The 13,119-nt window shown below is 52.9% G+C and overlaps 1 protein-coding gene across 8 annotated transcripts in view; it reads right to left on the minus strand.

Moving 5' to 3' along the window:
• Window positions 1-910: 910 nt before the first annotated feature.
• SSH2 (slingshot protein phosphatase 2) overlaps window positions 911-13,119 on the minus strand; it is a 105,030-nt gene continuing 92,821 nt past the window's right edge. For all 8 annotated transcript variants that reach the window (XM_074845433.1, XM_074845435.1, XM_074845438.1 and 5 more), the window contains 2 exons: window positions 8,559-9,402; window positions 911-7,274 (listed from right to left, as the gene is read on the minus strand). In XM_074845433.1, the coding sequence (XP_074701534.1) occupies window positions 5,283-7,274; window positions 8,559-9,402 (2,836 nt within the window). In that variant the 3' untranslated portion in view covers window positions 911-5,282. The remainder of the gene's footprint in view (window positions 7,275-8,558; window positions 9,403-13,119) is intronic.

Consider the following 13,119-nt stretch of genomic DNA (forward strand, 5'->3'; position numbering starts at 1 on the left):
CAGGAGCGGGCAACTGGCAAAAAGGCAGGGAAAAGGTGACATCCTTGTTCGCCTGGCCAAAGGGGGGGCGGGGAGGGAGGAGACTGCAGCGGTACCCCCTGCCTGCCCCATCCCACTCTGCCCTTGGAGAGTGGGGATGGTGTGAACCCCATGTTCTATGTCCCCACCTCCAAGCCACAGTCCCAGCAAGTGGAGAGAAGGACCTGGGAAGCCTTTCCCCAGTTGGTGCTGGGGGGTGGGGAGCAGGGAGGGACGGGGCACCCCAGGGACACCGCCAGCCCCGCCATGCCCTGATGCTCACTCAGCCCTGGCCCAGCGAGAAGCTTCGTGCAGGGAGGGTGAGGCTGAGCTCCGGGGGATCTGGTCCCCTCCTGCTCGCAGCCCCGCTGCTCCCCACCGCCGGGCAGGCCAGAGGGAGCCTGCCGAGACCTTTGAGACACGCTTGCTTGCCCCAACAGGTGATGCAACGGAGCTGAACCAGCTCAGCTGAGATGGGCTGTTTCCCAGCACAGAGATCCCCTCGCGCTGTAGTTACTCAGGCTTGGATTTGGCTCAGCTCCTGCACAGGCCACGGTGGGCCGTGGGCCACAGTCCAGCTAAAACCTCACATACTCCTTTAAGCTTAAACCCCAGGACCCTCCTTGCAGCTCCTCCGCCTGCAGCGAGGGCACCCGGCAGTTTTACACACACAACCCTGACATCTTCCCTGTAATTGCAGCAGGAGCTGGGAGAGCACCTTGCTTGGGGCTCCTTGGCCTTTGCACAGGAGGTCACTTGGGACAGGATGGGTCCATTGACGCCTCAGGCAGAGGACATGAGCGAACAACCCTGCTCTGGCTCCCCGGACCCCTGCTGCTGCCCCGTGCTCCGACACCAGCCCCAATCCCAAGCAGGAGGCAGCACACCCGTGTCATCTTCAAAATAAAACTTTATTCATTCGGTAACAAGAACATTGAATCTGCACATCAGTGCACAAGTTCACATTTAAAAACAGCGGAACACATCGGTCATAAAGTCTTTAGGGGGAAAGGGGACGATCCCAGCCACCAAGGAAGATCCAGGAGGGGCAGACAGAAGCGCTCCCCTCCCTGGTTTGCAACTCCAGCGCCAGCCGTCCCCGAGGGCTTCTGCTTCAGGAGGTGGTGCAGCCGAACTGCCTGGCCCTGCAGCGATCCCTACGAACCAGCGCACAGACGTCACGTCCATACAGGAAAATACAAGGCACTGGCACCTTCTTTTGTGCCGACAGAGATGTCTGCAGCACTGGCGGGCTGTTCGCACCTCTGGCGGCACTGCTGGAGGGCGACCCAGACCCCTCCTGCGCCAAGGCCAGCGCCTGCCTCTGCCCCACGCCAGCAAGGGCTCAGGGGGACCCTCCCTTAGGGAGAAGCGTCGGGACTGGTGTGGAGCTAGGACCAGATTAAGGCAGGACGCACCGTGACGGGTGCAGGGGACCTGCGGCGGGTATGGCTTCCTCCTGCCGCCGGGCTGGGAGAGCTGGGGAGCTCTGGGAGCCGCCGGGCCCCGGTGCCCATGCCAGTTCCCAGCGTCTTCACTCCTCCCAGGAGGTCCCCGGAGTAGCCAGAGCTGGGGTGGGATCCCTTCCACCAGGCCTTTGCTGGCAGAGGACACAGCTAATCCCTGCCCCACTGAACATCCGAGGGAGCCAGAAGCGGCGTCACCTCCTGACCCTCCTGCCACCCGCTGGGACCATGCCCCTAGGAAGGGGTTGAAAAGGGAGAGATTTGTACATGTCACAACTTCTCAAGCAGACCGGACACACGCACACACGCACGCACACCATCGAGTGCAACAGAACGCAGTGTAAAAACCAGTTTCACGCACACACTATCCATTTGTGCAAGGCTCACATGTTACAGTACAGCCGAGTCGGGGCGGGCAAGGGGGGAGGCGATGGCTGAGATATCGTACAGGAGTCAATGTAAACAATAAAGCGTCCTCCGAGAGGGCTTTGCAAGAGACCAAAAGAACAGTTGCTTTGTACAAAAATGCCCTTAAAACAACACGTTTCTCTTAAAACCCCTCTATCAGTGAGGCTTGTCAGCTGCTGAGCATCCTGGAGGTGCTGCTCCCCGTGGTGCTCAGCGGGTCACAAGAAGCTCTCGTGGGGTGGCCAAAGGGACCGAGAGCAAGCCACCACCCACCCATGGGCCACCATCATGGAGAAGGGACAACAGTCCCCAGGCAGAGCCCTCTGATGCCAGGGACTTGGTGGCTCCACTGCCCAGGCACTGGCCAGGGAGGCCCCAGGACCCCCGCAGAGCTGCATGCAACACGTCTCTCCAGCCTTTCTGCTGCCCAGGTCAGAGCCTCCAGACCTCCAAGATTGCCTAACTCTGCAAGAGAACCACCTTCCCCAACTCCCTCTGCCTGTCTGCAGGCTTCTCAAGGAAAAACCACAGTTGTGCTGGGCCAGAGCTGAGGACAAGGGGAGAGCAAAGCACCTCCCTGCGAGGGGATTTGCCCCTTCGCTGCTCTCCCCAGCTGAAGCACCCAGACAGCAGCAGAGTGTTAGAAGGAAGCAGCGTTTCTGGTCTGCATGGAAGAGCCTTCCTACAGGGCATTTCTCCCAAGACGAAACTGGGCAAAGAAACCTAATCCCCTTCCTCCTCCCTTCTCAAGGGAACGAATTATACACAGGGCTTTCCCCTCCCGAGCAGATCCTTGTCACCAGGACACGCTGCCAGCCAAGCATGCTCCCACCAACACAGGGCAGGCTTGGCAACACCCTGTCCCTTCTGCCCGCAGAGGGGCAGGCAGACATGTCCTTGGGAGCAGGAATGGTGGGTGGCGGCGTCTGGTGAGGTTTGTGGGTGAGGCAAGGACTGAAATTGTCCTTTACAAGATGATATGAGCCACTTGGCCTTTCCACGCTGCCTGCCCAGCTCTGAAGCCAGCTGGAGTGGGCTAGGAGAAGCCAAATGTCTTTCAGCATCCCAAAGAAATATCTGGCCACCTGGGCCAGGGACTTGGGTGACTTCTAGTGACTGAAATGGCCTGGGATGACGTGCTATTTGACCCCAGACAGGGCCCTGCTGGGCTACTTCGGGCTGTGCTCCAGCCTGCAGCTAGCACAGGCGACAACCCCCCAGCAGCGCTCAGGCTCCTCAGAAAGGGAAGGACGAAGGGCACAATGCTGCTGGACAAGGACAGACACACACTCACGGCCCTGTGCCCAGGCTGAGGGCACACAGGCTCTGCCAGGCAGTGCGGGAGGATCCCTAGGAGCTACAGGAGGGCAGCAAGGTGGGATTACTTTGTAAACTGCTAGGCTATCCTCTGCCACAGGTTGCGGGCAAGCTGGGCGGGTTACGGACACCCCTTCCCCAGGGCAGACACATGCTGCTTCCCAATACTCCACAGCGCTCCGGTGCTGTGCACTCAAGATGAGTTTGCCCCGTCAGAGCTTGCAAAGCTCTGCAGCATCAGCACTGCTTTCTAGGCACGGCCCTGTCTGCTGCTCATCCCACACCACGTCCTCTCCGTGCTTGGGCTTTCAGCAGCTGGAGCCATTCTGCATCTTCTCTCTGCTTTGCTCCTCCCTGGAGGGCAGGTCTGGGCCAGAGCCAAGCACCAGCTCAGACACGCTCTTCTGCCACAGACCTGCCACGGGACTGCAGACAGGACCCAGAGCTCTCCTGACTGTACAGCCGAGGGCCTTTCTCTCTGCTCCTACAGCACACACACAATTTGCTGACATGCACAGCTGGAAATGAGGAGCTTTGATTTAGCCCAACTGCTCAGGAACCATAAAATAATTTGATAAAATTTGGAGAAGACTCTTCAAACAGGTTCTCCAGGGAAGCAAGAACCTGCAGAATGGCTCGGAGCAGCCAACGGGGCTTTTCCACGTCTGACTGGCACTTCTGAAACCCAGCTTCAAGCAGGAGGGAGATGGACAGAGATGCAGTCCTCTTCCCGCAGGACTGGAGGAGAAGGGACACATTTGGCAAAGGCTGGCATCAAGGCTCACTTTTAGAAAGGGAAGACAGCTTACAACATCAAATCCACTCCCATTTCTGTGCAGATTACAATGAACAGCACTGAGTCTGAGTAAGGTGGTTTTGTTTTCCAGTTTACAGAATGCAGTCTTGCCCTTTTTTAAAAAAAATCCATAGAAACGACAAAAAAAAATTCTATATAAATACCATATATACAATTTAGGGAAAAAAACTAAAACAAAACAAAAACTTCCAGAAAAGACCTTCCCTCTGGGTCGAGTGTTAGGAGTGACAGCAGAGAGGACAAAGCTTTGCATTCAGTAGGGGCAATACGTCGTGTAACAATTATAACGGCCTCTAGGTTTGGGAGCGACCAGAAGTGCCTGTGAGTGTGGCAGAGAGGAGAGGAAAACTCAGGCAGCACGAGACAAGAACAGCTTTCAGGCAGAGGGGAGGCAGCAGGAGGGCCAAGGACAGATGATATGGCCATGAACTTGGAAGGCCCACAGCAGTATTCAAGTAATGGGAGGGTTAAAACCCTAACGAGGCGTTTGTTTTAAAAGAACACACTGGCTTTGGGCGCTCTCCTCCTCTCACCCGTGGGTCTGGGACAGCCGAGGAGAGGTGAGCTTGGCAGCTTCGTGGGAGTTGTGCTCCACCTCACCACAAATGGGGGCTCTGCATGACCCACAGCAGGAGGCGAGCACTGATCTCGGTGCCAGGCTGCCCGGGGTTCTCAGAGCCCATCCGTCAGGAAGATTTACCCCTCAGTGCTCCTTTTGGGGATGCACCAGCTGAACCAAGCCTGGGGGGTTTGTCCTGAAGCAGCTTTGTGAGTGATCTGCCAGCATCGTGGAGTTCCAGTTTGCAGAAACCAAAGAAAGGCCAAAGGGACCTTGGCACAGCCTTCACATTTATGGGGGCTCTCACCCCAACAACTGCCCAGCACCATTTCAAGGCATGGGGAAAATTCAAGTTAGGAACTAGGATCTGGTTCTAAGCAAAACTCCACCTTGCCGAAGCAAGCCAACATCAAATTTTTGCATGTTAAAGGTGTTCTTTTAAAACAAACTAACAAAAAAAAAAAAAAAGAACATTTGAGGTTATCTGAGTTAAAAAACTTAAAAAAACCCAAACAGTCCTGCAGTCAGAGTCACACACAGAAGAACCAACCCACACCTACATGCGCCAGGAACAGTAAAATGACAATATATATATAAAATTAACCAATAAAGTGCATGTTCCTTATATTACACCTGCCCCTTATGTGAACGCAACACCACGGGTTCTCAGTAAGAAACCACAGCCGAGGGCTCAGGATCACATTGTATTATAGAGGGGATTGGTTGTTCGCTTTTTATCATTGGTCTTTTTGAGCTTCCTCAGAGGATGAGTTCTCCCGTGCTGCTGCCGGGGTGCGACAGCCAGACCTCGAGCTGGAGACAAGGAGTCCAGGACCTGCACCTGAAGCAGTGGAGGACCCTCCTCAGAGCTAGTCCACGTCGGATCCGTGCTGGAAAACAAACTCTGCTGGCTGGAGCCGCACTCTTTGGCGTACTGAGCTAGCGGCCTCTCCACCGGCTTGCTCTGGGCAATGCACTCGGCTGTTCTGAGCTGTTCCACAAAATGCTTAGCGGGCTCTGGGGAGGAAAGGTGATGCTTTCCACACGCGCTTTCCGAGCTCCTCTCCAACCCCCCCCCCCCACAAGAGCCTCGACTGAGGGCAACGCAGGTGAGAAGCACCGGGTTGGCATCGGAAGAGGCCGACTGCCTCTCGGATAAGTCGTCCTTGGAGAGGCCTAGGCAGTTCAGTTTGGCCAAGGACGCCGAGCGTTTCATGTGGGAGGGTGTGGTGAGCCCCGCGTGCCGGATCCGAGCCTCTATTTCTTTCGCTCGCTGCTTGACCAGCCCGGGGCTGTTGCTGCGCTCCTCCACGTTGTGGCTGCTGGAGCTGCGGGGGAGGCTGTAACACAGGAAAGAGATGTCCAGAACGTCCATGTTTTCGGCACGTTGGCTGATGAAGTCCTCGTGGCTCAGCTGCCTCGAGGTGTCGGTCTCCGCCCCGCAGAGAGGTTTGTGTCTGTCCCTGGGTGGGAGAGTGGCGTCTCCCTCAGTGTCACAGGGCGTGAGTGGCTCATCATCTGTACCCGTGCTCTGCTCAGTGACGCCTTCCAGGTGAATTATGTAAGGGTAAGAAGAGTGATCTAGGCTGGCCAAAGGCGTAGAGGTCACCTGGGCAGAGGGAGAAGCAGCACCAAGGTGAAGAGATAAGCCCCCACCTTCCTCGCTGGGGCTGCCCACAGTGAAGGTGGCCTGCTTGTGTACCGCGTGCTCCGGCAGCGAGAGATTTACCAGCGTCAGAGTTCCGAGACAGGTTGGGGCCTTCTCTGAGCACAATGAAGGGTTCAAGTTTTCATCTAAAGACGGGATGGTGGCGGCCAGCCTGCCCTGCTCACAGCTTGAGTCGGGGCGCTCTGCAGACTTGGCCGTGGGAGCGTATTCGATGATTTCAACTCTCTTTGGGAGGAGGGAGGGCAGGGATGGCTCCTCCGTCCCATCAAATGAGACCACTGTCCTGTGCTCTTGTGTTGTTCCCTCCTGCCTTGGGCTGGGCTCTGCAGGCAAGGACTCCTGCGCAGGGGAGGCAAGGGGTGCAGGCAGGTGTCTGCCTGCAGGCAGCTCTGCCTCGGGAGGCAGCAGCAGCTCCTCAGCGCCTGCACCCTGTGCCTTGTCACCCTCCGGAGCCAGCTCCAGGGGCGGCTCCTCGCTCTTCCCCCGAGGCAGGAGCTCGGCAGCAGGAGAGTCGTTCCTGGAGTTCTTGCGGGTGGGTAAGACGCAGACTGGGGACGTGTGCTGGTGCTCCTGCTCCTGTCTCAAGCGCTCCTCAAACTCTAGGGTGGCTCGTCGGACAGAGCCGGGGCACCACTTAGGCTCAGGGTTGATGGAGCTGCGAGGCTCTTGCTGCTCCCCCCCAGGGCTGCTTTTCTCCAGGTCTGATTTACCAGAAGATGGCTGCAGGGAGGGAACAGGTTCTTGCTCAGCTTGCAGAGGGTCCTTCTCCTTTTCCTGGTGTCCAGCACAGGCTCCTTCACTCTGTTCCACCTTTTCTGATGCCCAAATGGCCTCCACTGGCAGGTCATGCACTGTGTTCCTCTTTGGTGTCTGGGTGAGGTTGGCCGAACTGTCTTTCTGCTGGGCAGGTCCTGCTCCCTGGTTGATTGACTCGATCTCTGTGATAATTTCCTTCACAGAAATGGCATTTTCTGAGTGGGATCTTGTGAGGTGGCCTGCGCTAGGCAGCTCGGGGACCTCCTGCAACACAGAAACCGGAGAATTACAAAGTGGATCAGCTGTGCTGACATACAGCAAATGGCAGCAGCTTAAAGGAAATGGGGGTACACGTCCCCAAAGGGACAAAAAGCACATGTGCGAGTGTGTGCGGATAGATTACAAGTGCCATGATCACTAATGTAGAAGCATTGTTGTCTCTGGGACTGCATGTAACATATTCCAGGCTCAAGTTTTACCTAGACAGAGATTTAAGAATTTTTATTTAACTGCCACAAATTCCAAGGGAAATTTAACCCTTTTTTAAAATAAAGTCCAGTTAACAAAAAAATCCTGATGTTGCTAAAAGTGCAGTTTTGAACTGAAAACATGAAAGATTCTGCTCATGTGTGGGAGTGAATAGAAGTGGAGCATAAAGAATGACCAAGCGCTGAAACGCTCTGGTTTCCCAGAGGAAAATGGCCAGAGAGGCTCCCCTATCCGCACAGACGCTCTTTCTGCCAAATCACTGGAGACAGCGTTGGCCTATTATATTTGGAAGACCCTTCTTGCCTCACATGGAGACGGAAAAGATTCAAGCAATGCAGTGTGGAATTTAAATAAGAGAGGCTCCCAGAAAATGATGGCCCTGGACACCACCAATTCCTGTGAGAGTCATGGAGGGTGGAAAGTGATTATAAGAGAAAGGTACCTCAATTCAGAGATTACTACATTTTGCCAGGAACATCTCTCTACCCAGGAGAGAAGTGAGCCATGACGTGCCTGATCCCATCACCCCAGGCCTGGACAGGCTCATTCTCTGCCTCCACCAGTGGAAGCTCTACATCTGCCTTGATTTAATATCCCAATGCTGGTACTTCCCGACCAGGGAAAGGTGCCAGTTTTGTCCCATTCTTTGGTGGCTTTCTCAAGTCAGATCAATATCTGCACAGGTTCAGGATGCTGGCTGGCCTCACTGTTCAGGGTTCAGCTGCATTAGTGGGTCAAGTCCCACCTATCTGCTCTCCTGATGCAAAACTCAAAAATAAGTTTCTCATGAGAACAGCACAGCAGGTCACATCAAGGTTGACCCAGCCAGTACCCTGCCACTGCCAGCAGAGAGATGTTTCAGGAAAATGTGCAGAAAAGGGCAAGTATCTAAAAGTGAAGAAAAAGGGAAGCATCTAGCAATCCCTCCCCAAACAGCTACCCTGGTCAGTGAAAGCCAAGGCTAGAAAATCCCCTGTCCACAGCAACCTCACAGCAAGAGAACTACCCGCAGATAGGTTTGAGCAGCAGTTCCTAAAAAAACAAGCAAGTTGTTTTAACCTTTTGTTGTTCTTCATCTGTGGAAGAATCATCTGATGCCTGAGGAGAGTTTCCAGAGCTGTTTCTTCGAGCATCTGCACCCCCATCCGCAGCAGGTGGCACTTCCAGCACAGGCACCCTGGAGACCCCATTCCTTCCACTCCCTTGCTCCTCTGTCCTGGAATGGGAGCAGGTGCGTGACCGGCTCTCCTGGGAAAGCTCCACGAATTTCTCCAAAGCACTGAAAAAATCAATCCTGTCCGTACTGAGGTCTGTCACTTCTGGCTGGGGATTCTGTTGGAGGCTTGGGGAATTTTGGTTTGGGGACTGTGGAAAGTCTTTTAAGCACGAAGTGAATTCTTCCATGGGAACCAAGTGCACGTTCATATCAGGCTTAAGGGCATCTTTTTCTAGATCGTCCACTGCCAAATCAGGAAACTCTGTTATTTCCAAGGGGTGCTGGAGTTGCATTAAGGCCTCAGAAGCGTGGCAGTTATCGGGGGGGACAGAGTCTACACAACATCCTGTCGTACAGCTATTGATATTGTTCAGGTTCAGCTTGTCCTCCATCTGCTCAGCGTGGAAGTCCTGACATGTAAACTCCAGGTGAATCCTTCTCTCCTTCACACACATCTCCTCGATCATGTTTGCATCCTCTGGGAGCTGCTGCTCCCTGTCCAGCTCAGTTGAGTAGATGGGAGACATTGGTTGCTGGTTGTCGTTGGTCTTCGCCTCTGAGATCTGGTCAGCTGAGGTGGTGATCTCCTTTTTGTTCAGCTCCAGCCCGGACTTGCAGATAGGCTCATGATGGTCTGAGAGGTCACTGTCTGAATGCGAGCGCCACAGTTTATTATGCCGCTGTTTGCTGCGGGGAAGAAAGGCAAATGAAAATATTGAGTAGTGTTTTCACATACCAGAGCCAGACCCACCTTGTTGTAAGAGGATGCAATGAAATGAAAAAAAAAGTGCCAAATACTGGAGTCATTGACCACGACTGCAGCTTCATCTAAACAGTTCAGGGCCAAACCTGCTGCTGGACAAGCTGATCCAATAACAAGCCACTTTCCAGCAGCTAAATCCCACGGCACCGTCCTGCTCCACAAACGAGTATTACCCAGCAGTATTTTATCAGTCTACTCAACAAATGCAATACTTAATTGACTACAGAATTTGTGCCTTTCTCAGCCAGCAAGCATTCATTTGCTACTGGGTGAGCAACGACTAGAAGAGACAGGGTCCCTATTCCTGGACATGAGTGGATGGTGGACGCTGAACAAAGTCCAATTTCCCTCGTGGCTCCTTCTTTGAATAGCTTCAGTGATCAGTAACTGGGCTCTGGTAACCAAAGGGTAGGGTGTGGTGAGTGGATGTGGGTGTGTGTAAAACACAGAAGACATCCTCAACAGCCAACCCCAAACCACCACCTGCTTTTCACAGGAAGGAAGCTCAAGAGTTCTCCAGCTCTTGGAAAGCCCCTTTAGGAAGGTCTGAACAGTCACAAGGCCAAGCAACTGTCTGCGGCATTGCACCACCTTCCTGATCTCCACCTGCCAAACAACCCAGCCCATGCCCCTGGGCTTAGAGAAAACAAAGGAGGCAACTTCCCTCAGTGAAAACACACCAGCTAGCCACATCTGCAAGGGCTTTGCTGAGTGACCATGGCCACAGGGCTGTGCTTCCACGGTTTGCCCCTAGGAGGAGAGCAGATACCACAGAAAGGTCCTTGGATCAGCAGGAGACCTTGCAAAACCTCTCCAGTCCCTTGCTAGTTCGAGCAGGCGCTCCCAGACACATCCATTGGCTGCAGTAAGTTAATTAACAGATGCTATTGAACTAATTACAATGTACCAGCTTAGTTGTGGGTGCCCAACAGCTAAGAAAATAATCCATCGCAGGTTTAAGCTTTCCAACCCCATCATCAGCTACAACTCCCGTATAAAAGACAGGGCAGAATCAGGCCCTTCCAGAGGAGAGAGGAGTCAAGACTAGAGGCCAAAAGGCGTTGCTCTGGGGTGCACGTGCTCTAACGGGTTTTGGAGCAAAGTTTCACACTGGCTGCAGAACCAGGCTTGTCTGTGGGGCAGGTTGTTGCTGAGGCTCTGTATGAGATGCCAAAGATTTCCTACGTCTCTGCTCAGGTAACCTGGGGAGAAGTTACTGATGTTTTCTGAGGGCACTTCCTATCCTGGCGCTTCAGTGCTCGAATCCAGCACCCTGCTGCGCATCTGATTTTGGAAGTTAAATTACCCTCGTGTGCGAACAAACCAAACTTGCCTAGCACAGCCTTGATCTGAGAATCAAAACAGGTGTCAACAACCGCTGGGAGAGGTGTATTGTACTAACTTTTAATCTCGCACTTCCTCCAGCCTTACAACCTGCAAGAGGTGCTAAATGCAGGGTCAGAGAACAGGAGCTCACATCCCTTCCTGGAGCCCACAGCCACCTCTTGACCTTCCTGGGCAGTGCCCCCGGTGCCCATGGCAGCCCAGGAGCTCGGTGTGCCAGACACGGCATGAGGTCCGGGGGCAGCACCAGGGCTGGCCAGCTTGTGTCCACACCAGCTTTGGACCACCACACTGCAGCCTCTGGTATAAAACTACTGCTGTTGATTCACAAGTTGCACAAGGTGTAGGGATCCCAAACTTATCCATAACTAATAAAATGAACAGGGCTGGCTCAGCCTTTCTGTGTCTATCACCAGAGGGAGGGGACAGTTTAACCCCAGGAAGTATGACAGTCCCAAAGAGCAAAACATGCTTGTTGTTGTGACTAAAAGCAGGCAGGGGGTTTTCATTTTACAGCTGGAAAACATATCCCAGTTGCTATAACCCCAACACAAAACCGTAACTAGATAGTGCGAGCACATGGCTGCCCTCACATACCTTCCCTCTGAAATCGGAGCAGTCACATGAGCATGAATCTGTTGTTTTTTTTGTTTTGGTTTTGTGGTTTGTTTTTTTTTTTTTTTTTTTTTTTTTTTACCTGTCCTGGAATACCGCAGCAATAAACAAGGTGGCCAGAGGGCAAAGCTAAATAACGCAGAGAAGAAAGAGGAAAAAACCCAGTTTGGAGCTGAGAGAGGAACGGTGTAAAGAGGGACCATTTTTGTAGCACAGAGAGGCCATTCCTTGCTTCACTGAAGCTTCATTTACTGCAGGCTTTTCAGTGCTACACACACAGATGTAATGCACTGCTCTTGCATTTTTTAAAGCCTCACAAGTAATCCTGTTTGTGCCATTGTATGGGGACTTGCAGAGCAGGTCAGAAGCAGCGGTGTGCTTAAGTGGGAGAGGAGCCACACACCATATAAATGATGGCAGCAAGAAAAATTCACCTCCTGAAAAATAAATTACTGGAAGACAGGAGAAAAAAAAAAAATCCTTAACCAAAATGTTTGTACAGGGTCACTCTGCAGGTGTGCCAGCAACTACCAGACTGACAGATTACCTAAAACAACTGCAGGGCTGAGAGCCTGAAGATGTGGTATACCAGCTGCTACCAGCCCAGGGCTCACAGGCATTCACCAACCTGTTGCAAACGATGTTGACGTGTTTTTCACATCCAAAAAGCTTCTTTTTCTCCATCCAGTCTACCCCAGCAAAATCTAATTTCCCAGTCTGCTCAATGCTACATAGCACACCACACTGGTCAGGTCAAGTCTAGCTCAGAGTTAAGCACTGACCTTTATTAACTGGTGGCAGCAGCACGTTTGGTGTCACACAAGGCACCAAAGCAGGGGTGGTGTCTGTCTCACAGGGTATCAGTCTGGAAGAGCACAATTTCTTAAAATATCTATTCCACTGTGATCTATGTGACTCTACTACTTGGCTGTTTTTTCAGAGAGAAAGGGGGTCATTATGGCAGTCAACCTCTGGGGAGCAGGGGGAAGGCAGGCACAGGAAGAGGTGGAGGACAAAGATCCTGTGGGTGCACCTGATCAGGGAATAAGCTGGGAGGAGCCCTCAGGTTGCTGATCTGTGCAGAGAGGGAAAGAGGAGGCACACTTCAGTGACAGGAGGAGCTTACACCAGGGGTTTGGTATAAAAATTGGGAATCCAAACCTGGCCCAGCAGCAGAGATAGCCAGACTGCTGGAAGCAGGTGGAGAGCAAAGGAGCAATGGTAAGTCATTAGCACAGAAAAAGCCAAGGGAGGTCTTTGCATGTGGATGGGATAGACCCAAAGGGACAAAACTAAGCAGACGACAGAGGTGAGAAGTGTGCCCTAAAGAGAGCATATTAATGCCTGAGCTGCTGTAAAGAACAACACAACGCAGGCACCTTTCAACTGCGCCACGAAGCTATGAAATAATTACTTTGGTGAAAACACACTAAGAGCCACCTCCTGTGGCAGGAGGCTCAGCTTGGGTAATTCTGCTTGCTTCAGATCTGCTCCCTGGCAAAGCACACCAGGATCCTAAACAAAATACTGTAATCTGGCAAAACAGAGTATCACTACCTCCTTCCAGCTGATCACGTGAAGATGTTGCTTAACACAGCTTACAAATGGATTTCTCAGAAACATGCAATATTTATGTCTTTTTGCTAATCAGGTGATAGGCTTGGGATTACAACACACTTGCC

This window comes from Strix aluco, chromosome 19 (genome assembly GCF_031877795.1).
Source record: "Strix aluco isolate bStrAlu1 chromosome 19, bStrAlu1.hap1, whole genome shotgun sequence".
NCBI classification, from domain to species: Eukaryota; Metazoa; Chordata; class Aves; order Strigiformes; family Strigidae; genus Strix; species Strix aluco.